Here is a 25,817-nt window from a genome sequence, read left to right as displayed (position 1 = left end):
TTATTTTAAAGTTCTACATTCCATAATTCTTCTGTGAACACAGTCTACCCTGTCAAGGGACTGGTGAGTCATGTCATTTCAAATGAAGCAAAGCCAACAAATCACAAGAAAGTTTTCCATCTTTCTCCAAAAGCACTGTCTATGCCCCTTTTAGAAAAGATGCTCTATAAAAAATATATTCAATTCCTCCTGCCTGTACTATCATTAAAGGTAGTAAGATTTATCATTAAAGGAAAGGAAATTTTTTTGCCCATCTAGTGGTATATAACCTCTGTGTTGAAAACTACCATTAAGTATTTTCTGGATTTTCCCTTCAGTTTCTTATAATCTTATGTTCTTAATATAGAATATATTTTCTAACTTTTGTCCCCATATCATTTACAAGTGCTGGTACTCCATTTGGATTCAACATTCCAATAAACATCTTAACAATTTGGATATACAAAATACTACAAGAAGAAACTTCTGAAACATTTTATAGACTAAATTTTTTATTATACACAAATGCATGTTGAGCAGCCTGTCAAAATATGAAGTCCTCCATGTACCACAGATGTGTAATAATCTTTCTTTGCAACCTACAAACTCTTCAGAAGAAATAAAAACAAGTGGAAGAAGTGGAAGTGAAGTCGCTCAGTCATGTCCAACTCTGTGACCACACGGACTGTAGCTTACCAGGCTTCTCCATCCATGGGATTTTCCAGGCAAGAGTACTGGAGTGGATTGCCATTTCCTCCTCCAAGAGATCTTCCCAACCCAGGGACTGAACCTAAGTCTCCCGGTTTGCAGGCAGATGCTTTACCATCTGAGCCACCAGGGAAGCCAAGTAAAGGACCACATAGCAAAAAAGAAATCCAGTGGCATTCCTTGAAAGAATGATAAGAAAATACATTCACTGTCTCCAATTCCTCTCTTCCCATTCTCTCTTGAAGACCCTTTAATCCTTTCATCCTTACTGCTCCTCTGAAAACACATTATCAAGTTCAATCATGTTCTCCATGTTGCTAAATTTAATGGTCAATTTGCATCTTAGTCAACCTGTCAGCACCATCTGATAGTGCTGATCACAAGTCCTCCTTCTTGAAACAATGTTTGCACTTGGTTTCCAAGACACCATTCTCCTGGTTTCCTCCTGACTCACTGGTCACTTCTTAGACTCTTTGATAGTTCCTTTCCTTTCTTTAACCCCTTCAGTACACACTTATTCCCTCAGTTCAGTTCAGTTGCTCAGTCGTGTCCGACTCTTTGCAACCCCATTAATCTCAGCACACCAGGCCTCCCTGTCCATCACCAACCCCTGGAGTTCATTCAAACTCATGTCCATCAAGTCGGTGATGCCATCCAACCGTCTCATCCTCTGTCGTCCCCTTTTCCTCCTGCCCCCAATCCCTCCCCGCATCAGAGTCTTTTCCAATGAGTCAACTCTTCACATGAGATGGCCAAAGTATTGGAGTTTCAGCTTTAGCATCAGTCCTTCCAATGAACACACAGGACTGATCTCCTTTAGGATGGACTGGTTGGATCTCCTTGCAGTCCAAGGGACTCTCAAGAGTCTTCTCCAACACCACAGTTCAAAACCATCAATTCTTCGGCGCTCAGCTTTCTTTACAGTCCAACTCTCACATCCATACATGACCACTGGAAAAACCATAGCCTTGACTAGATGGACCTTTGTTGGCAAAGTAATGTCTCTGCTTTTCAATATGCTATCTAGGTTGGTCATAACTTTTCTTCCAAGGAGTAAGCATCTTTTAATTTCATGGCTGCAATCACCATCTGCAGTGATTTTGGAGCCCAAAAAAATAAAGTCTGACACTGTTTCCACTGTTTCCCCATCTATTTCCCATGAAGTGATGGGACCAGATGCCATGATCTTAGTTTTCTGAATGTTGAGCTTTAAGCCAACTTTTTCACTCTCCTCTTTCACTTTCATCAAGAGGCTTTTTAGTTCCTCTTCACTTTCTGCCATAAGGTGGTGGCACCTGCTATCTGAGGTTATTGATATTTCTCCCTGCAATCTTGATTCCAGCTTGTGCTTCTTCCAGTCCAGCGTTTCTCATGATGTACTGTGCATATAAGTTAAATAAGCAGGGTGACAATATACAGCCTTGACGTACTCCTTTTCCTATTTGGAACCAGTCTGTTGTTCCATGTCCAGTTCTAACTGTTGCTTCCTGACCTGCATATAGGCTTCTCAAGAGGCTCCCTTAAAAGAAATGGAGTAGCCATTATGGTCAACAAAAGAGTCAGAAATGCAGTACTTGGATGCAATCTCAAAAATGACAGAATGATCTCTGTTCATTTCCAAGGCAAACCATTCAATATCAAGTAATCCAAGCCTATGGTCCAACCAGTAACGCTGAAGAAGCTGAAGCTGAATGGTTCTATGAAGACCTATAAGACCTATAACTAACACCCCAAAAGATGTCCTTTTCATTATAGGGGACTGGAATGCAAAAGTAGGAAGTCAAGAAACACCTGGAGTAACAGGCAAATTTGGCTTTGGAGTACGGAATGAAGCAGGGCAAAGGCTAATAGAGTTTTGCCAAGAGAATGCACTGGTCATAGCAAACACCCTCTTCCAACAACACAAGAGAAGACTCTACACATGGACATCACCAGATGGTCAACACCGAAATCAGACTGATTATATTCTTTGCAGCCAAAGATGGAGAAGCTCTATACAGTCAGCAAAAACAAGACCAGGAGCTGACTGTGGCTCAGACCATGAACTCCTTATTGCCAAATTCAGACTGAAATTGAAGGAGGTAGGGAAAACCACTAGACCATTCAGGTATGACCTAAATCAAATCCCTTATGACTCTACAGTGGAAGTGAGAAATAGATTTAAGGGACTAGATCTGATAGACAGAGTGCCTGATGAACTATGGATGGAGGTTCGTGACATTGTACAGGAGACAGAGATCAAGACCATCCCCATGGAAAAGAAATGCAAAAAGCAACATGGCTGTCTGAGGAGGCCTTACAAATAGCTGTGAAAAGAAGAGAAGCAAAAAGCAAAGGAGAAAAGGAAAGATATACCCATTTGAATGCAGAGTTCCAAAGAATAGCAAGGAGAGGTAAGAAAGCCTTCCTCAGTGATCAGTGCAAAGAAATAGAGGAAAACAACAGAATGGGAAAGACTAGAGATCTTGTCAAAAAAATTAAAGATACCAAGGGAACATTTCATGGAAAGATGGGCTCAATAAAGGACAGAAATGGTATGGACCTAACAGAAGCAGAAGATATTAAGAAGAGGTGGCAACAATACTCAGAAGAACTGTACAAAAAAGAGCTTCATGACCCAGACAATCATGATGGTGTGATCACTCACCTAGAGCCAGACATCCTGGAATGCGAAGTCAAGTGGGCCTTAGAAAGCAACACTATGAACAAAGTTAGTGGAGGTGATGGAATTCCAGTTGAGCTATTTCAAATAGCGAAAGATGATGCTATGAAAGTGCTGCACTCAGTATGCCAGCAAATTTGGAAAACTCAGCAGTGGCCACAGGACTGGAAAAGGTCAGTTTTCATTCCAAGCCCAAAGAAAGGCAATCCCAAAGAATGCTCCAACTACCGCACAATTGCATTCATGTCACACACTAGCAAAGTAATTCTCAAAGATTCTCCAAGCCAAGCTTCAGCAATACGTGAACTGTGAACTTCTAGATGTTCAAGTTGGTTTTAGAAAAGGCAGAGGAACCAGAGATCAAATTGCCAACATCCACTGGATCATCGAAAAAGCACGAGAGTTCCAGTAAAACATCTATTTCTGCTTTCTTGACTATGCCAAAGCCTTTGACTGTGTGGATCACTCATTCCTAGTCTGCTTCAAATGCTACGTATGTGCTTCTATCTTCAGCCTTGCTTTCATTCTTGTACCCTCAGTCTATTCTCAACACAGTAGCCTGAGTGATACTTTTAAAATATAAGTTAGATTATATCATTGTTTTAATCAAAAGTCTTCATTGACTTCCTATGTCACTTAGAGTAAGAGTCAAAGCCCTTAGACTTGACCAGAAGACGCCATGGCGTGACTTTCCACTACTATTATGACCACACCTCTTCTCATTCTTTCTCTAGCTGCTCCTCAAACATACCTAAGACATGCCTTCCCACTTCAGAACCTTTGCTTTTACTACCCGTCAGCCCCAAAAGTTCTTCCTGTAGATATCAACATGGTTTCCCTTAAAATTACTTCAGGTCTCTGTTCAAAGGTTGCCTTAACAAAGATCATTTCTATAGAAAAATAAAAACTACCATATCCCTCCCAATCCTCTAACCTTTCTATTTTATCTTGCTTTTTTTTTTTTTTTTTACTTTTCATCATCTGATGTATCATATATTTCTTATTCCCTCCACTAGAATATAAGCTCTTTAATTTATCTTGTTAGCTGTTAGGTTCCCAAGGCCCAGAACAATACCTGGCACATGGCAGGCATATATTAATAAATTTTCTCTGAATGAAATAATATAATTCTATACATCTATACAGGGAAGTTAGGGCTTCCCTGGTGGCTCAGTGGTAAAGCATCTTCCAATGCAGGAGACATGGGTTCAATTCCTGGGTCAGGAAGACACACTAGAGAAGGAAATGGCAACTTACTCCAGTATTCCCGCCTAAGGAAATCCCATGGACAGAAGAGCCTGGTGGGCTGCAGTTCACGGAGTTGCAAAAGAGGCTAATAAGACCCAGCAACTAAACAACAACATACATCTGTTAATCATAGTTATAGTTTCATTTATTTTTGTTTAGAGTACTTTAAAGTCTAATTCTGTCATGAAAGAATTTAATTTGGTATCCCTTGATGAAGGGCTTCCCTGGTAGCTCAGCTTGTGAAGAACCTGCCTGCAATGCAGGAAACCAGGTTCAATTCCTGGGTTGGGAGGATCCCCTGGAGAAGGGGTAGGCTATCCTTTCCAGTATTCTTAGGCTTCCCCGGTGGCTGAGAGAGTAAAGAATCCGCCTGCAATGTGAGAGACCTGGGTTTGATCCCGGGTTGGAAAAAGCCCCTGGAGGAGGGCATGGCAACCCACTCCAGTGTTCTTGCCTGGACAATCCCCATGGACAGAGGAGCCTGGTGGGCTACGGTCCATGGAGTCACAGAGTTGGACATGACTGAGTGACTAAGCACAGCACACCACATCCCCTGATGAACCTAATAAGGTATATTCTGTCATCCATACCATAAAGTATTTGAGGAACAGCAACAATATGGATAAGGAAGCCCTCACCTAAGCAAACGTGTTTGCTGTCTCTTCCGGATAGATGGATTAGATTCAAACACATGAGGACGTTTCCGTTTCTTTCCTGTTGCCACAGCAGCAGCAGCAGCCATTCCCACAGGACCTGAAACAATAACGTATGTGCTGAGACCAGGCAGAGTCTGTTAACTGCACCAAGCAGAAAACAATTAGATGTACAAAAAAGTAGCATTTATTTCCTAGTGTATTATCAATAAGTATAGAATATTACTGATACCATCAATATACTTCACTCCTGTTCAACATGGATCATATTTTAATTTACCATTAAAACTTACAATGAAGATTTTTAAAAAGTTAATGACTTACACCTCCCCACCACATACTAGCTTGAATTTTATATAATGTTTTTTATCAGGATACCCATACTGTTAAGGCAATATTCTCAAAGGTGCTAGATGAAATAGCACCATTGAGAGGAAGAGCTTGCCAAGACAAAAAAAGTTACAGATTTCAAATTTCATTTCCATTCCTGTGCCCCTCTTTCCGTTACAAGGCACTGACAAGTCAGAAAGTCAGAGATAATCACTCATATTTGGAACCCCAACCCTACCACCACCACCACATATTAAAAGGACTATCTAGAAGAATACTGTCTTAAGTGGAAAATTTTTTCTTATATATCTGAGAATCATGCCCTAAATGGAACTGTTAACCACAAGGTCATGTTGATGAAAGCATCCCGAAAGGAAAGTAATAAAAACTGTCCCACTCTAAGGGGAAAATGTTAATAAAATTTGGTCTGGTTTGCCCTGAAACTAATGACTAAAACAAAGGGTAGGCTTTAAGGAATTATTAGTCTCTGATTCACCCAATCTCAACATATCAGTGGCATTCCTTTTATTTTTTAAAACAGACAATCCATCTTTATCTTTATTTGTGAACCCCCTAAAAGGTTTAAATGAAAATCAGGTTTAAGTGCTCACATTTATCCTGGCATATATGTTCTATAAATGGCTCAATTACAATAGGCCTCCCTGAAAATCTAGATGAGCCTCTCTACATGTTATTTAGTAGTATACTCAGTCTGACTTAAATAAAACCTCTCTAAAGAAGACTCTTGAGAGTCCCTTGGACTGCAAGGAGATCCAACCAGTCCATTCTAAAAGAAATCAGTCCTGGGTGTTCATTGGAAGGACTGATGCTAAAGCTGAAACTCCAGTACTTTGGCCATCTCATGTGAAGAGTTGACTCATTGGAAAAGACTCTGATGCTGGGAGGGATTGGGGGCAGGAGGTAAAGGGGACGACAGAGGATGAGATGGCTGGATGGCATCACCGACTCGATGGACATGAGTTTGGGTGAACTCCGGGAGCTGGTGATGGACAGGGAGGCCTGGCATGCTGCAATTCATGGGGTCGCAAAGAGTCAGACACGACTGACTGACTGAACTGAACTCAAAGAGCCCCAAAATAAGCAAGAAATAAGGTAATGCCTTTTACCTTCCTTTCCATTATAAACAAACAGCTGGTAGAAGAAAAAATATTACTGATGCATTTTTTCCTAACATTTAATTTTTTAAACTGTGGTAATGACACAACATATGAGATCCACCGTCTCAACAAACTTTAAGTGTACAATATAGTACTGTTAACTATAGACACAATGTTGTAGAGCAGATCTCTAGAACTATTCATCTTGACTGAAGATGACTGAAACTTTATGTTCTTTAATGGCAACTCCCCATTTCCACACCCCAGCCCCGGCCAACCCCATTCTACTATATGCAGAGGAGAATAAGAGTTTGAATATGATACTTCATGTAAGTAAATCATGCAGGACCTGTCCTTTTAACCTGGTATATGTTACTTAACATAATGCCCTCAAGGTTCATCCATGTCGTCATATATGGTAGGATTTCCTCCCTTTTTAAAAAAAAAAAAAGCTAAATAATATTCCATACATACATACCACATTTTCTTTATCTATTCATCTGGAGAAGGGAATGGCAACCCACTCCAGTGTTCTTGCCTGGAGAATTCTATGGACAGGGGAGCCTGTTGGGCTACAGTCCATGGGGTCACAAAGAGTCAGACACGACTGAGTGACTAACACACATTCATCTGTCAATGGAAATTTAGATTGTTTCCACATCTTGACTACTGTGAATAATGCTTCAGTGAACACAGCATTGCCAATACCTCCATGAGATCCTGATGTCAATTCTTTTGAATAAACATCCATAGGAAGAACTGGATCATATGGTAATTGTATCTTTAATTTTGGGGGAGGACTTTCATACTGTTTTCCATAGGGGCTGTATCATTTTACATTTCTACCAACAACATATAAGGATTCCCATTTCTCCATATCCATGCCAATACTTATTTTTTTATTTTCTGGTAACAGCCATGTTAACAGGCGTGAGGCAGTATCGCATCATAGTTTTGATTTGCATTTCCCTGATGATTAGTGATGCTGAGCATCTTTTCATACACTTATTGACCATTTGTATGCCTTCTTTAGGAAGATGTCTACTCAAGTCTTTTGTCCATTTTTTAATCAGGTTGCCATTATGTTACTGAGTTGTGTGAGTCCAACATTTTTATTATTATTGTATTAGAAGTTTCAAATATATTTTTTAAAAACTTTAAAATATATAGCAAAGTTGAAAGAATTTTATAGTGAACATTCACCTATCTACCAACTAGATTCTACTAATATTTTACTATATGTATCTATCCACCTTCCTACCCATTCATCAACCCATATTGGGTTTTTTTAAATACATTTCAAATTAAACTACAGTATGATCCCACTATATACTTCAGTAGAAGTATCATTAGCTAGAGTTCAATATTTGTAAGTTTTTTCTTTTGAGATAAAATCTACATATAACAAAATGTACAAGTCATTCAATAAATTTTTTAAAAAGCATACAACTATGAAACCCAAACCCCTACTAAGATATGTAATATCATCACTACAAATAGTTCTCTCCTGTACCTTCCCATCAGTTCTTCTCTGTACTTCCCATCATAAGGACACAATTCTTGTTTGTTTCACCCTACATTAATTTTGCCTATTCTGCTGCTGCTGCTGCTAAGTCACTTCAGTCGTGTCTGACTCTGTGCGACCCCATAGATGGCAGCCCACCAGGCTCCCCTGTCCCTGGGATTCTCCAGGCAAAAACACTGGAGTGGGTTGCCATTTCCTTCTCCAATGAATGAAAGTGAAAAGTGAAAGTGAAGTCGCTCAGTCGTGTCTGACTCTTTGTGACCCCATGGACTGCAGCACGTCAGACCTCCCTGTCGATCACCAACTCCCGGAGTTTGCTCAAATTCATGTCCATATTTATATAAAAATAAATAATATTTATTCATTCTAAATTTTATTTATTTTTAAATACCTTTTTATATGAATGTTTATTTTGAAATGTTTAACTTAATAAATCCTATCAAGAACAACCTATTCCCTCTTTCCTAGGAAATAAACCCTATTTATTTATTTATCTGGCTGCACCAGGTCTTGGTTGCAGCACATTCGATCTCTGTTGTGGTGGCATGCAAACTCTTAGTTGTAGCATGTGGGATCTAGTTCCCTGACCAGAGATCAAATCTGGGTCCCCAGGATTGGGAGGGCAGAGCTTTAGCCTCTGGACCAACAGGGAAGACCTGATTCTAAATTTAAATGGAAATGCAAAGGGCTAAAAACAGCCAAAGGAATTTCTGAAGATTTTAAAAAGGAAGCAGGGGCACTCATCCTACCAAGTACCAATAGTTACTATAAGGCTACAATCCCTTATGACAGTGTAGAACTGACTGAAAAGATAGACAAATAAATCAACATAACTTACTCGAGAGTTCACAAACACCCTGCTGTGTCAAAAGACAGAGATGGGAAAAGGATGGATGATTAAAGATCTGGTGTCGGAGCAACTGACTGTCTGCATGCAAAAATAATGAAAGTAGATCGATACATCATACTATACAAGAAAATAAATTCCAGGTAGCTTAAAGGCTTAAATGTTAAACAAAAACATCAATAAAATAACAACAAACTAGGTAACTTCTACAATAAACTACTGGAAAGTATTTAGAAACACAGGGTTAAGAAGAACTGCTTAAACAAAACTCCAGAAGGATAAAACACCAGTAACTGCACAATGATATAAATCCAAACCTCTATGAACAAAAAGAAATAACAAAAAATTGGGCAGGGAGTGGACAACTAAGAGAAGAAGATAATTACAATAAATATTCACCAAGAAGAGATTAGTGCTAAGAAAAAATCAGTAACTCAAAAAAAAAAAACTGGGAAAATGGACAAAGGAAAATATGCAAAATAAGAATAGTCAATAAAGTTCTGAGATAATACTCTATCTTATTTTCCTGCACTGGCTGAAACCTCTTGCTCAAACAAGCATATTAAACCAACACTGAGATACTATTTCATACCCATCAGACTGGCAAAAATAAAAACAATTGACAATACCAAATGTGGCAAGGATGAGAAGCAATAGGCACTTGAGTACACTGCTGGTGGGAATGCAAACAAATGAAAGTATTTGGAAAGACATTTGGGATACCCAGTAAAGTTGAAAATGTGACTATCTTTGCCCTCCTGAGTATACCCTGAAGCAGCGTTTTTAAAACTATGAGTAGTTTTTTGTTTGTTTTAATAACATGGAATAAAGTGAAAGATATCATATCATAGAGTGTGTTACTTGCAGTAGAAGTTAAGTATCACTTCATGAGAAATTGTTATTTCAGTTATATGTGCATTTATTCTAGATCACAATTATTACTGTGGCACACTGTCAAAAGAAGTTTGAAAACCAAAGCCAAGAGCTCTCTCACAATATGTACAAGAAAACACAAAATAATTTTTATTTGTAGCAACTGTAAATAGTAAAAGATTATAGACAACCTAAGTGTTCTCCCAATATATGACACATTCAGATAATGAATCGATACTAAATAACAGTTAAAATGAAAATTATCTAGTCATATTATCAACATAAATAAACCTCAGAAAAATAATACTGCACGAAATAAACACTTTTAGACAAACAATACCAGAGTGATACCATTTATATATAATTTAAAACATGCAAGTGAAAGTGAAGGTCACTCAGTCTGACTCTTTGTGACCCCATGGACCGTACAGTCCATGGAATTCTCCAGGCCAGAATACTGGAGTGGGTATCCCTTCTCCAGGGGACTCTTCCTGACCCAGGGATCGAACCCAGGTCTCCCGCATTGCAGGCGGATTCTTTACCAGCAGAGCCACAAGGGAAGACAAAAACATGCAAAAACAATGCTAAATATTGTTTACTGATACACACAAAAAAATATGAAAGAAATTCAAGAGAATGATGACGATCAAATTCAGAATAGTGGTTACTTCAGCAGAGGGAGAGAAGGAAACAGGAATAGAAAAAGAGGGTAACCAGCTACCCTTCCCTCTCCATTTAAAGTTCATTATATTCCTCAGAGAACTCAGTGGTTTTGAAATTATTTAACTTGGTTATATGTACCCTTCTTCCTATCACTGGTCTGTAAGGTCCTTTAGGAGCAAGTTCTTGCCTGTCTTGTTTATAGTGTCTATATATACTAATATAAAGTATGTAATAATTTCTCAATAACTGTTGAATGATTAAATCATTTCTATGAGTTGGGCCTCAGTTTCCACATCTGCCACATAAGAGGGTTAAAGTTCTTTGCTAATCTTAACACTATGACAATGCAGTACTGTATTATAGCAAAACTATGTCTCAAAAACACCTTCCTTCCAAGAAGTTGACTTGGATTCATTATGTTAGGATGCCCTCTTCTGGGAAGTATAAAAATTTCAAAATATATCTCACAAACATGTTTTATGTATTTTGCCACTAAATCTTATTTTTAAATTCACTATTTCAGAAAAATACAGTGGGTAACAACAGACAGCAAAAGTTTATTTTCACTGTAGCTGTCTTCTTTCACTTAAATACAGCATATACATTTTAAAAAAATGTAGTACTTTGGCTATTTCTAATCATTGATTTCCTGTCCATCTTTTCCTAAGTATCTTCAAAATCAGTGTTCCTTATACAATATTAGATCCATCCAGACATGGTCTACATGGAGCTTTCCACATAGTGCTAAATGTACAGTGTAAACAGTAAAGAGAATGATACAAAATATCACCCAGCTTTAAGTCATTTAGAGGCCCAGAAAATCTCAAAACCTTAAACTGGATTAAGATCATCCAGGATTGCTAGTGCCCAGGTACTGGCAGAAGCAAACAAAAATCCTTGCTAGAAGACAATAGTATTATTCTAGATCCCAAATTATTCTAAAAATAGTTTTCTAAACACACACACATCCAGCATTCATCCAAATAGAACCAGAACATGAGGAGAAAAACCAACATAAAGCAAGCTGGATATAAGAGGGAAAATTAATATTAAGTATGTATGAAACAAAAATAATAGCACAAGTACATATAACTTCTAAACTAACAAGAAAAAAATGAAAAAATAAAAAAAAACACCTTTTAATCACTCCAAAAAAAAAAATCGAAAGGAAAGTAAACAGGACAACGAGAAAGCATATAGTAAACATAATAAATTTAAACCCAAATATATCAGTGATTACATTTAATGTAAATCGACTAAATGAATTAAAAGTAGGGCTTCCTTGGTGGCTAAGATGGTAAAGAATCTGCCTCCAATGCAAGAGACCCGGGTTGGATCCCTAGATGGGGAAGATCCCCTGGAGAAGGAAATGAAAACCCACTCCAGTATTCTCGCCTGGGAAATCCCACAGACAGAGTAGCCTGGTGGGCTACAGTCCAAGGGGTCGCAAAGAGTCGAATATGACTGAGCTGTTGAGTTAAAAGTAAAGAGTACTGGAATGGATGAAAAAGCAAAACCAAAGTTCATGTCACTATGTATGACATGTTCATGTTCATGTCACAGTATATGAGTCTAGAACCTAAGTATATGGACCTAAGTATATATGTCACACGTGTATGAGTCTAGAACCTAAGTCTCAGTGTAATACAGGTACAAGTTGAAAATGCAAGGCTTTTCACACAAGAACCTAAAATGCAAGGCTTTTCACACAAGAACCTAAGCATATGCACCTAAGTATATATGTCACACATATATGAGTCTAGAACCTAAGTCTCAGTGTAATACAGGTACAAGTTGAAAATGCAAGGCTTTTCACACAAGAACCTAAAATGCAAGGCTTTTCACACAAGAACCTAAGTATATGCACCTAAGTATATATGTCACAGTATATGAGTCTAGAACCTAAGTCTCAGTGTAATACAGGTACAAGTTGAAAATACAAGGCTTTAAAAAAATCATGAAGATACGATATGAAGATATCTGAATGCCTGTATCCTTGGCTCTTTCAGATAAGCACAGTACCAGAGTTAAGCCAAAAATGAAGAGATTCCAATCTAAACATTACCTGCAGCAGCCAGATGGGCTGTTACCTCATCAGCCGCTGTGGAGTTAAGTATGTCTGAATCGTCATACGAGGTGTCCTCAGGAGAAGAGGGTGAGTCTTCATCAGCACTCAACATACTGTGTTCGGTGTAGGTGGCCACATGGACCTGCTGAACTTGTTGGGCCACTGCGTGAGCTTCTATGGTAGCCATGTGTTCAGTTTGGGTCACTCCGTGTTCCTCCATGAAGATCCACTATTGGAAAAAAAGGTAAAGAACAGGATTCAGTGTGTAATACAGGTTAATACTTAAACTAAGAAATACTTTCCTCAAGGGAAGAGGAACTTCGACAAGCCTTTTGTTTTACTATATACCTCACCACACCAAATCATAGGAAATGGGCAGCATCATTACCGTATGACATAAAAATGGTAGAACATTTTCCTTGCATGAAACTATTCTGATGGAAATTCACTGCGTTAATTTTATATTTAAAGTCACAAAACAATAAATATCTTTGGTATTATCCATAATGATAAAAAAGATATTTAAAAGGTCCTGGTGACTTGCATTTGACACTGTGCACATAAAAACGGTAAGTAAAATACTTAACAGTTCCTTTGTAATTTAAACACATATAGGAGCTAAACATTTTTTTCCCAAACTGTGATCATTCAAATTGGTTTTTCTGCTTGTAACACTGTGTTTCTTATACACCCTGAAATGACACAGTAACAGGACTAAGGTATACTCTCCTACAGACAGCACTTAATGCTCTGTTCTCTCTTCCCCCTGCCCTAACATACAGAGAGGTACATTATCCTTAACAATCTTTTGAAGCATACATACATATGTATGATTTAAAATAAAAATAGGTTCACAATACATATATTATTCTGTGACAAGATATCTGGACATTTTGACATGTCAAAACAGACATACACCTTTCTATATAGCTGAAGAATACTTCACTTGATTGATTATCGATGTGCCATAATTATGCAATCAATCACCTACTGATATATAGGAAAGTGAAAGCATTAGTCACCCAGTTGTATCTGGCTCTTTGCGACCCCATGGACTGTAGCCCGCCAGGTCCTCTGTCCATGGGATTCTCCAGGCAAGAACACTGGAGTGGGTTGCCATTCCCTTCTCCAGAGGATTTTCCTGACCCAGGAAAAGAATCCAGGTCTCCCAGGGAGATTTACTGTCCGAGCCACCTGGGAAGCCATGATATATAGGTAGGAAGGCAGCTTCCATATTTTTGCTACTATAAACATCAGTGAAGTGAACATCCTTTTATATCAAACTATGCATATCAGTTTCTCAAAAAACTTTTAGAAGAATTACCATATGATCCAGCAATTCCACACTTCTGGGTACTATATATGCTGGGAGAACTGAAAGGAGGGTCTGAAAAGGCTTTTTGTACACTGAAGTTCACAGCAGCATTATTCACAATGGCCAAAAGGTGGAAGCAGCTAACTATCCACCAATAGATGAATGGGTAACAAAATGTGAACAAACCTCCAATTAAAAATAAATTTACAAAACTAATTGAAAAATAAAATGAATTTGAACCTTAAAAAAAAGTGGACACACAAACAATGGAATGTTAGTCTTAAAAAGGAAGAAATGCAAACTATGAATAGAGGGCATCTTTTTCAACTTGATAAAAAAAAATAATTTACAGCTAACATCATACTTAATGGTGAGAAACTAGATAGAATTTTGAAGATTCGAGATACCCCCAGATTCGTACATATCTAAAAATGCAATTTAATGCATCATTTAAGTCATGCAATTAAACACAATATATGAAAGGAAGATACCATTAAAATACTATTTTTCCATCCATTTCACTGTTCTAGTCTGAGACAAACTGCCTAGGGCATTTTAGAATTCTGGGTACTCCAAAATTGTTTTTAAATGATTTGGGATTAGATGGCATCTAAATCCTTTTCAAAAGGATTTGTACGCTATGCACTTGGCATAATGGATTTCAGTTCTTTTCTCCAGAACAGCAGTTCACAGAATAAATCAATAGGGACGTCTGTTTCACAGGCTTGTCACTCCTACCCAGAGCCTCATCTCTTTCTAGGTCTTTCCCCAGGCCATCCTTCAGCCTCACTAACCTGTCTGCTGACACTCTGTAAAAAGCAAAGGCAAGATCATTTCAGACTTCTTTGAACCAGAGTGGGATACTTGTAAAGGATGCTTTAAATGGTTTCATAATTTAGTAAGCAAAACAGGTTGTCTAAAGCCAGATATGACTGGCATACACATACTGCAGGCAATTGTCATACCCCATCCCACTTAAGTCATTTTTAGTGATGCATTCCAGCTTTCATCCTCAAAAAGTCAGATTCTCTGGACAGCAAAAATGATAGGAACTTCTGATAGATAAAAACATTAGATAATATGAAAATTTAAAAATAGCACAGGCTATTACCAGACATTCAGAACTCCTGGACAAGTTACTTAACCTGTAAGCCTCAATTTCAACCTTTTTTTTTTTAATGATAAAGAAAAAAAAAAGTAGTACCTTTCCTGAAAAGGAAGGGGGTTAAAGGAAACTTTCCAGATACGGTGAAGAACACATAAAAGCTCAACACTAATTATTATGATGCCAGAATTCCTATGTCTTCATGATTCTATCCTTCTTGACACATTACCTGACTAGTCTCTCAAGGACTGGGCCTCAATTACCTCATCTTTAAGCTACGCATCCAACTCTGAGGATATGGCTTTCTTGCTGCTGCTGCTGCTTTGTCGCTTCAGTCATTTCTGACTCTGTGTGACCCTATGGACTGCAGCCTGCCTGGCTCCTCTGTCCATGGTATTCTCTAGGCAAGAGTGGGTTGCCACGCCCTCCTCCACTGGATCTTCCCAATCCAGGGATGAAGCTGAGTCTCCTGCACTGCATGCAGATTCTTTACTACTGAGCCACCAGGGAAGCCCCATGGCTTTCTTAACTGCATGCACAAAATTTTGAGTCAAGCATCTAAAAAGACTTTATTATATTAACTTCAGCGACTCAAATACTAGACTCCAAAACATTAACATAAGGAAATTATAGGGAACACCTCTAACATAATTTCATGAGAATGCACAAAACAGAGAATGGACCCAACAGTGATTCCTCTGAATAGATATGAAAAGCAAGATGAAAGGACAGACAACAGGTAAGTGTGATTCTAAACATCACATTCAAATAAAAAGGCATGTCTATTACCTGGAACCAGTGATGTTCAGCAGATTACTTACACTCCATTTTTAAAAAAGCATTCCCCCCTAAAATAACACAACTTGGTAGCAATTTTATTAAAGCCTGTTTCTTAGCCTAGATCATCACCTGCGGTGCAACATATACTTCATCTGAAGGTTCTTCTTTAACATATAATCTAGAAGGGAATGGGGAACTTCCCTGTGCAGAACACATGGGTTCAATCCCTTGGTCAGGAAGATCCCCTGGAGAAGGAAATGGCAACCCACTCCAGTATCTTGCCTGGGAAATCCCATGGACAGAGGGGCCTGGCAGGCTACAGTCCAGGGGATTGTAAAGAGTCAGACAGACTTACTGACTAAGCACACATGCATCAGGGATTGGAGAAGGGGAATTTTAGACAGAGGAGTTCCTATTTTTGCCACTGTGGACCAGTAGGCATGGGACTAAAGATAATGGAAGAGAACTCAGAAAAACAGATTTTCTGTTCAGAAGCATCCTGTTAGTTGTAGTCAACAGTATGTAAGGAGCTACTGGAATGTGGATGAAATGTCTAAGGGCAGTTAAATTTAGTCTAATCCACACATAATGAGATTAAGTGTAGAGTATTAAAAAAAAAAACAAAGTGGAAGAGCAGGCTGAGAAATCCAATCAAGGTATAAATAAAAGTAAGAGAAAGCCTTAGACTCACCAATAGAATTATCACATCAAAGGAAAAGCTACAAGAACAGCCTGGGGGAAATTCTCAGAGCAAGACAATGTCCACAGACAAAACCTGGGACAGAAAAGCAGAGAGGTTCAATTTAATTCATAGACATGTCCAGAATCTAAATTTCATGACTGGGATAGAAATTTTACTCAACAAAACAGCCTTTCCCAAAAAAGCCTAAAGCCAAAGACAATAATTTGATTCTTGAGGGACATAGGGTAATGGATCAAAATTTTACCACACCAGGAAAAACTTTAAAACAACTGCAACAAGAGAGTCAAAGTGAAAATAGAAACAAGGTAAAATGTGGTTTAATTCTGAGTAATAAATGGAGCTTAAGAAAAAAGGAATCCATTTGACCTTCCTAAGAATATTCTCTTTCAAACAGCCCAAGGGTGTTATAGGACTTGCAGAGGAAGAAGAAAACACACACACACACACACACACACACACACTCCTCACATTACTGAGGTCTACAGGAAAAGAAGAACAAGCCATAGTCATGATGCAGCTTCTTGCTTTCCGTTTTCAGACTCCAACTATACTTAAAAAATCCAGCAGGTTAAATATAACACAAAGTAGAATGTAAAAGTTATGAACCCTGGCAATGTGAAGGCAAAAATCAGGCTGAGAGAGGTAAGGAGGCAGGAGGCGGCAGAGAGGCTGGAGAATGGCTGGGAGCATAACATCCTATCTTCACACAGTGAGGGACTCAGACCAAGAGCAGCGAGATCTCAGTATCACAATGCAACTCAGAAACAGAGCGGAAAGGAAGTACAGCGAGGTAAAATGCCCCAAGCTTGATAAATTAAGAAAAAGTAGTACAGGTATGTTTTCTAAAGTTATGGAGGTAATACTGTTTGATAATACTATTAACAAAATAGTTAAAACTATAAACAGAAACAGTTAGAGTAACTTGTCTCTGAACAGTGGGACTAGGTGCAGGTGAAGAGTGTGGCAAAAGGCCACTGATTTTTTATTATAAATCCTTCTATTTGAACTTTTCTCACAGGAATGTATTACTTTGAAAAATGAACCTTAAAACCAAATAACCCCAATATAGCCTTCCAATCTGATCATTTTGAAACTTTAAAAATTCAACATGCTAGAGCAAACCATCACTAGAAAAATCAAGTCCCTTTCTCATGCTCAGATCAAGAGAACAGCACAGTTCACGTTTAGAAATTGTCTTACCTTGAGTAAGGCTAACTGCCTAATTTATGACTGGAATCACATAATATTTTTCATTCCAATGTGGATAAAATTTGTAAATATTCATTAGTAACAACCAAAGAGTCCACATACTGCTTTTATACATATGTGAAAAAACAAGCTTTAACACACAACTTCATAATGACTTCAGGGTGAGTGGATGGTTTTGTGAAACCAATATTATAAGTTCATGGCAGGCAGGGCCTGGGTACTAAAGTCTCTATGAATAGCAGCCATCATAATTTGTTCCCTAATAAATGCTTGTGGGTAATTGGTTGCACATTATAATCAGTAAAGCTAGAGCCAGGCAATTACAGTTTCCATTAGTTCTCCTATAATACTGTGCTAGCCATTCATCTCTTCTCTCAACTTCCAAGCCCTCTATTCTATACCTGTACTGAAATGCTCTCTAGCCAATTCTGGGCTGGGTTGGCAAACTTTATTCACCAGCTTCATATTAGGTTTTACCAAGGAGAGACAACAGGGTAAGATGGGAAGAAGTGGAGAGAAGGGATTGCCTTGCAGTTTTCATTTCTAATCGAGTTGCTCCAATGACCAAGGATAGCCTCATCTCCCAACTCCAGCTGTGCCCCTCTCTCCATTGGCTGAGCACCAGCTGTGTGACATCCCACTCGGAAGTGAGATTCCCAGCTGTGTGGGGGCCCCTCTGAACTCTTAGGTTCCTCTATTCTGTTCCCCCAGCCCAAGGGGAGCGGGGGTAGCTGCTTCCCGTGTTACCTAGATTAACTCAGTGTCTGCTTTTGCTTTTCTAGTCTTCCAACACCTGTGTAACCAATTCCAGAATTAAATTCACTGAAATACCTCACATGGTTTACAGGTCCTGACTGATACAAAGGGAAGAAAATATGTACCTTTGTGGAAATTACTCAAAGGTGTCAATAAGTAGCATAATTTTACATTGATTTGTCAATACAATAAAATGTATTGACATTTTTATACTATCAATGAAGTGATTGAAGGACATTTTTATAAGGACACCACTATGGTTTGCTTCCATATGCCGATGGAAGTTGAATACAAAATCTTGAGTTTGATTAATCATTAAAAAGAGGCTATGATTTTGTATTCAACTTCCATCGGCAAATGGAATCTTGAGTTTGATTAATCATTAAAAAGAGGCTATGATTTTGTATTCAGCTTCCATCGGCATATGGAAGCAAACCATAGTGGTGTCCTTATAAAAATGTCTTTCAATCACTTCATTGATAGTATAAAAATGTCAAAACATTTTATTGTATTGACTTAAATCAATATAAAATTTTGCTACTTATTGACACTTGTGAGTAATATCCACAAAGGTACATATTTTCTTCCCTTTGTATCAGTCGTCTAGTTAAGGCTATGGTTTTTCCAGTGGTCATGTATGGATGTGAGAGTTGGACTGTGAAGAAAGCTGAGCACCAAAGAATTGATGCTTTTGAACTGTGGTGTTGGAAAAGACTCTTGAGAATCCCTTGGACTGCAAGGAGATCCAACCAGTCCATTCTAAAGAAGATCAGCCCTGGGTGTTCTTTGGAAGGAATGATGCTAAAGCTGAAACTCCAGTACTTTGGCCACCTCATGCGAAGAGTTGACTCATTGGAAAAGACTCTGATGCTGGGAGGGATTGGGGGCAGGAGGAGAAGGGGACAACAGAGGATGAGATGGCTGGATGGCATCACCGCCTCGATGGACGTGAGTCTAAGTGAACTCCGGGAGTTGGTGATGGACAGGGAGGCCTGGCGTGCTGCAATTCATGGGGTTGCAAAGAGTCGGACACGATTGAGCGACTGAACTGAACTGAACTGAACTGAAGTTAAGAGTATAAAATGCCTCAGGAAGAGAAAAATGGGACATAGAAGTGAGAAGGGGGTACAGACAGGAAGAGAAAAATGGGACATAGACGTGAGAAGGGGGTACAGACAGGAAGAGAAGTAAGAGTTATACAAACTTTTATCTGTTTATGAGTCTATCTTACCTGCTCTTTTAATAAAGTACTTAATAAGTCTAACATTCCAGTAAACCTCAAAATCAACATCACAATAATAAATGCCTTTTTATGGCATATATGGAAATAATAGTGACAATCACAAAAAGATCTGTTATATTATTCAATAAATACACTGGGTCCAGTGTCTGGACAAACAGAAGAAAATGTGGTAGTGGTGGCAGCTGTGACCGTTATCTACCACTCTTGACTTCTTGGGCAGACTGACTGTACAGTAGATCTATGTATATCTGCTGAAAATCAATAGGAGGGACTAACTATAATTTCCAGTGTGGCTTGCAGAGATTGCGAGTTTCGTTTTCTTATTATACAACTAGCCCCAAGGAATTTAGTACAAGAGCATGCCAAGAGTATGCAAGGTGTTGTCCTCTCCATTCCACCCCATTCCTGCTTGAAAGCTCATCCTCACTTCCACAGCAGAGTGGTTGAGATCACAAACTCTGGAGCCAGAGTACTGAGTTCAAGTCCCTGCTCTGCCACTCTCTACCACCTTAGACAAGTTCCACTTGACTTCTACACCTTAGTTTTACAGTCTTTCAGTTGGGGAGATTAATAGAAACTACTTCATAGAATTATTGTAAGGACCAAACGAGTTTTTGGACCAACTTTTATAAAAGGGCTTAAAATGGAACGTGGTATATAATAAGTGCTAGTTAAGTGTAAACTATTATTACTAGTATTACTATTCCACATAAAGACAGATAAAGCATAGAAATGTCAAAGGGCAAGTTACAGGATTTATTTTTACATTGGGAGAAAAGGTGCTTATAAATCGCAAATTGGGAGTTTGTGATCTAAACAAAGCTGAAACACTAGAGGGTGCCACAACCAAGGAAAAATGTAAGGAAAGCACAGGGAATTTCAAGCACAGCTTGAAATTCTTCAACTGGAATAAACATCCTTCTGTATTAAATAGGTGCATCTACTCCACCAAAAGCTTCAAAATACATCAATTCTATAAGTTCTAGACAGTACTGCTTTAGAACCTATAGAAGAGCTGATGTATTGTCCAATAGGAATTTCTGCAATGATGGAAATGTTCTCAATTTACACTGTCCAAAATAATAAGTCACTAACCACATGTGGTTAACTAACCAGATGCGCCTACTGACCACATGAAACGTGACAATTAGTTTTAAATAATTTTAATATAAATAGCTACAAGTAGCTGTGACTGCCACGATGAACAGTACAGTTCTTCTACATTCTATTTTTAAGTTTTGAAATGACTTGCTTCTAATCATTGTTAAAGAAATTTCTAATAAAATAGGTTCATAGAATATTTCAAGCAAATCCATCCCTTGTGATAATTCAACGCTGCAAAGATAGGAAAAGTGACTGTCTGTGTCACTCCCTCACCCTAAAGGTGTTCAAAATCAAAAGCAAAGCTTTCTTTTACTCATTATAGAAATTTTGCCTACCCAATTCCTTGACTGTATTTCTTGGACCCTTGGTTAAAAGAGCTTAAAAATAAGTACAAATTGATAAAATTAACTTAGAAGGCTTTTTGCCTTTAAAAAAGCCTTTTTCCAGGATTTTCCTAGAGGTCTGGTGGTTAAGACTCTGTGCTTCCAATGCAGGGAACACAGATTCGAACCCTGGTCAGGGAACTAAGATCCCACAGGCTGCTCCCCAAAAGATATTTTTTTAATAAATAAAAACTTTTTCCTTAAAAAAGAAAAAATCATATTCTAGTGATAATCATCACCAAAGGCTACGGGAGCACTGAGAAGAGAGGACCACAAGGGCACTGAGTAGGAATCGTGAAGGGGGGACAGTCTTCAGCCAGGAGTCTGTCGGGTGCCAGAATGAAGGAAGGGGGCTGGCTGCAGGCTGAGGCAACGGCTTGTGAAGGACGTGGCAAAGAAGAGGACGGGAGTGAATACCCAGACGTCATACTCAGGAGTCTGGGGACCAAAGGTACGGAGCTTTCAGCTGCCTTCACACCAGATTCTTTCTTTACATTGTAATTTAACCTGCTGAAAACAAAATGATTCTAAGGATAATGGTGACCCACCTGTCAAAGAGGAAAGTCGTCTCCACATTACAGCTTACAACCCTGTGTCTGTCACAGTGCCCTGAGTGAGAAGGTACCTAATGAATGTTGATGACAATGATAAAAAGGATTAGAAAATGCATTCTCAAATATTCAGATGCTTATCAACAGCTACAAATATCAATTAAAAGGAAGTGAGTTGCTGAAGCTATCACTGGATCAGAAACATGGTGGATAGGAAGCTTAGTATACTCAGGCATTTTCAAACGGGTAAGAATGCAGCTGGCTCCTTTCTGCAGAAAAATCATGTGTCCACAGCTGCTCCCCAAATTGCCAAAAAATCAAATAAGTAGCTGTCATGTGACAGCAGGATTAGAGGCTGCCTCAATTTCCATTAAGGAGAAATAACATAAATTGCCCCAAGTCCCACCCCTCAGTCTCACAAGCACAAAGGACACTTTTATTCAGATCCTGCTTGCTGTGAAATATAGCATTGTTGCCTGGCCGCTTCTGTAGTGGGCCTCGAGTCTGCTGGATTTGCCATTACACAACCAACATTCAGTTAAAGCCATTTCTTAGATTTTTCAATGCATGATTTTTCTTTTGAGATAACTAGGACTTGCTTCTGGATAAAACTGTGACTGTATATGTGTCAATACTATGGATCCAGAAACCTCTAGGATCAACCATTCTCTCATCCACTTCACAAATATTTACTGAACCTTATCGGGTACTCCTAGATTATTTTAATACACTATTTCAAGAAAAACTGGCAACTCTAATTTTTTAATCTTTAGCTTAAAAAATTATCATAAAAGTGGCACATGTTCTTTTTGGGTAACTGAAAAAACACAAGTCAGAAAAAAAAGAAAGAAACAGAAATCAACACCACCTGAGATGCCACATTACCAAATTAACAATTTGGCGTGCCTGCCTCTGGGCTTCCCCGGTGGTTTAGGGGTTAAGAATCCGCTGGCCAGGGCAGGATGTGCAGGTTCAGTCCCTGGATGGGGAAGATCCCCTAGAGAAGGAAACGGCTACCCACGCCAGTATTCTTGTCTGAGAAATCCCACAGACAGAGGAGCCAGCCGGGCTACAGTCCATGGGTCCCAATTGTCAGATATCACCAAACGAATAAACAACAATTCATGCTTCTAGCATTTTCCCCTGAATTTCTTACATGGTTGCTTTGTGTGTGTGTGTGTGTTTTTTAAGACAAAAGTGAGGCTATAGTGTATATATTGTTTTAGAAATATTTTAAAACTTACTATAGAACAGAATTTTTTATGTTATTAACATTTAACATCATTTTTTTTAATGTTTAAAGAGCATTCCCTATAAAAATGCATAGCAGGAATTTTACTAACTCCCTGAAGTTGTTTAGGTTGTTTCCAATTTTTCACTATTTTAAATTCAATTGTGATGACAAGTCTGATATTCAATAAATATCTGTTGAATAAATGTGTAAATGAATGGTTTACTAAGTTAAGTCTTTAAGTACATACCCAATTACTTCCTTAGCTCTTAAGAGACATAAAACTTTTGAATATTCATACAGTTATGATTCTGGACATGGCCATTAAAGAAGGCAAAGAAATGTAATGTGGTAAAAACAGTAATCTAAACATAAAGATAAGCACATAATACTTGGGGGATGGAAGACAAACTAAAAATATTAACCATAATGATGTAACAGTCAAGTATGGCTCCCAGAACCTGGCATACTAGAAAGAGGGTTAGTGCATGGGGCACTTATAATGCCATTGTACAAAATGGCAAGTTGGTGGACTGAAAGCTGATGGATCAAAAAATAAGTCTATCAATTTGAAACTATAAAAATAATTAATAAAATACTTTCAAAAATATAACTATCAAAAAATGGGGGATGGAGAAAGGAGGAAATAGAAAAAGTGACTTAAATTCTTATTTTCATACTAAAAAAGTCCACAGATATGGTCTAAAGTTGGTAATTCAAGAAACAGAAGTTTACACATATTATTAAGCCTCATGTAAGTAATTCTAAGAGAAGCTAAAAACAAACAGTGAAATCATTTTTAAAGGTTGTCTCTGGACCATAGGGCTATGGGGTGGGAAGGAGAGAAAAGGCAGGAGACTCATGTTTTTTTTTTCCAATCATAAATTTTCCTCTGCTATTTAATTTCTTAGGAAGTACAAAGAATACCCTAATATAATTGGCTGAAAACCTGTAATTATTCACTTTGGATCCCCTAACTATATATGTCTTCTTTATCTTGATAATCAGTCAGACCTAGATGCTCACAAAGAGTTATCTTTAACCAGATGCCTAAGACCTTGGAGGCCAACTACTCTGATTTTCTCATTTTACAGACTGAGATGCAGAAAGGCTAAGACCCAAAGTCACAACTCCACTTCGCAGCAAAATCAAAACTTGAGCCCACATCTCCAGCCTTCTAATCAAGTGCTCCATCAAAGCTCCCCACTTTGTCCCAGAGCACAGTCTCTGACCATAACATGCTTCCGCATGTTAACTCTATCCCACACTATCCTGTGTATATCTTCAACCCAAGATTTGGATCTTACCGATTGGTCAGAAAACTAACCAATCTGATCATATGGACCACAGCGCTGTCTAACTCAATGAAACTATGAGCCACGCCGTGTAGGGCCACTCAAGACAGACAGGTCATGGTGGAGAGGTCTGACAAAACGTGGTCCACTGGAGAAGGGAATGACAAATCACTTCAGTATTCTTGCCTGGAGAACCCCATGAACAGTATGAAAAGGCAAAAAGATAAGACACTGGAAGATGAACTCCTCAGGTTGTAAGTGCCCAATATGCTACTGGAGATCAGTGGAGAAATAACTCCAGAAAGAATGAAGAGATGGAGCGAAAGCAAAAACAACACCCAGTTGTGGATGTGACTGGTGATGGAAGTAAAGTCCAATCCTGTAAAGAGTAGTACTGCATAGGAACCTGGAATGTTAGGTCTATGAATCAAGGCAAATCGGAAGTGGTCAAATAGGAGATTGCAAGAGTGAACATAGACCTTTTAGGAATCAGTGAACTAAAATGGACTGGAATGGGTGAATTTAATTCAGATGACCATTATATCTACAACTGTGGGCAAGAATCCCTTAGAAGAAATGGAGTAGCCATCATGGTCACCAAGAGTCCGAAACCCAGTACTTGGATGCAATCTCAAAAACGACAGAATGCTCTGCATTCATTTCCAAGGCAAACCATTCAATATCACAGTAATCCAAGTCTATGCCCCGACCAGTAATGCTGAAGAAGCTGAAGTTGAACGGTTCTATGAAGACCTATAAGACTTTCTAGAACTAACACCCGAAAAAGATGTCCTTTGCATTATAGGGGACTGGAATGCAAAAGTAGAAAGTCAAGAAATACCTGGAGTAACAGGCAAATTTGGCCTTGGAGTACAGAAGGAAGCAGGGCAAAGGCTAACAGAGTTTTGCCAAGAGAACGCACCGACCATAGCAAACACCCTGTTCTAACAACACAAGAGAAGACTCCACACATGGACATTAGCAGATGGTCAATACTGATAACAGATTTATATTCTTTGTAGCCAAAGATGAAGAAGCTCTATACAGTCAGCAAGAACAAGACTGGAGCTGACTGGCTCAGATCATGAACTCCTTATTGCCAAATTCAGATTGAAATTGAAGAAAGTAGGGAAAACCACTAGACCATTCAGGTATGAGCTAAATCAAATCCCTTACAATTATACAGTGGAAATGAGAAATAGATTCAAGGGTTTAGATCTGATAGAGTGCCTGAAGAACTATGGATGGAGGTTCGTGACATTGTACAGGAGTCAGAGATCAAGACCATCCCCAAGAAAAAGAAATGCAAAAAGGCAAAATGGTTGCCTGAGGAGCCCTTATAAATAGCTGTGAAAAGATGAGAAGTGAAAGGCAAAGGAGAAAAGGAAAGATATATCCATTTGAATGCAGAGTTCCAAAGAAGAGCAAGGAGAGATAAGAAAGCCTTCCTCAGTGATCAATGCAAAAT

General features: G+C 38.6%; 1 protein-coding gene across 6 annotated transcripts in view; it reads right to left on the bottom strand.

Moving 5' to 3' along the window:
• The window catches only part of NRF1 (nuclear respiratory factor 1), a 131,175-nt gene that overhangs the window by 73,022 nt on the left and 32,336 nt on the right, over positions 1 to 25,817 (bottom strand). For 5 of the 6 annotated variants that reach the window (XM_006043402.3, XM_044946857.1, XM_044946858.1 and 2 more), the window contains 2 exons: positions 12,672 to 12,903; positions 5,236 to 5,350 (listed from right to left, as the gene is read on the bottom strand). In XM_006043402.3, coding sequence (XP_006043464.1) covers positions 5,236 to 5,350; positions 12,672 to 12,894 — 338 coding nt within the window. In that variant the 5' untranslated portion in view covers positions 12,895 to 12,903. Of the gene's footprint in view, positions 1 to 5,235; positions 5,351 to 12,671; positions 12,904 to 21,820; positions 21,898 to 25,817 lie in introns of those variants that run through there. The other variant, XM_006043401.3, reaches the window with a different exon arrangement.

The sequence above is a fragment of the Bubalus bubalis genome, chromosome 8, assembly GCF_019923935.1.
Source record: "Bubalus bubalis isolate 160015118507 breed Murrah chromosome 8, NDDB_SH_1, whole genome shotgun sequence".
Lineage (NCBI taxonomy): Eukaryota > Metazoa > Chordata > Mammalia > Artiodactyla > Bovidae > Bubalus > Bubalus bubalis.
Note: the sequence above shows the minus strand (reverse complement) of the source record. Positions and strands in the feature narration are given on the sequence as shown.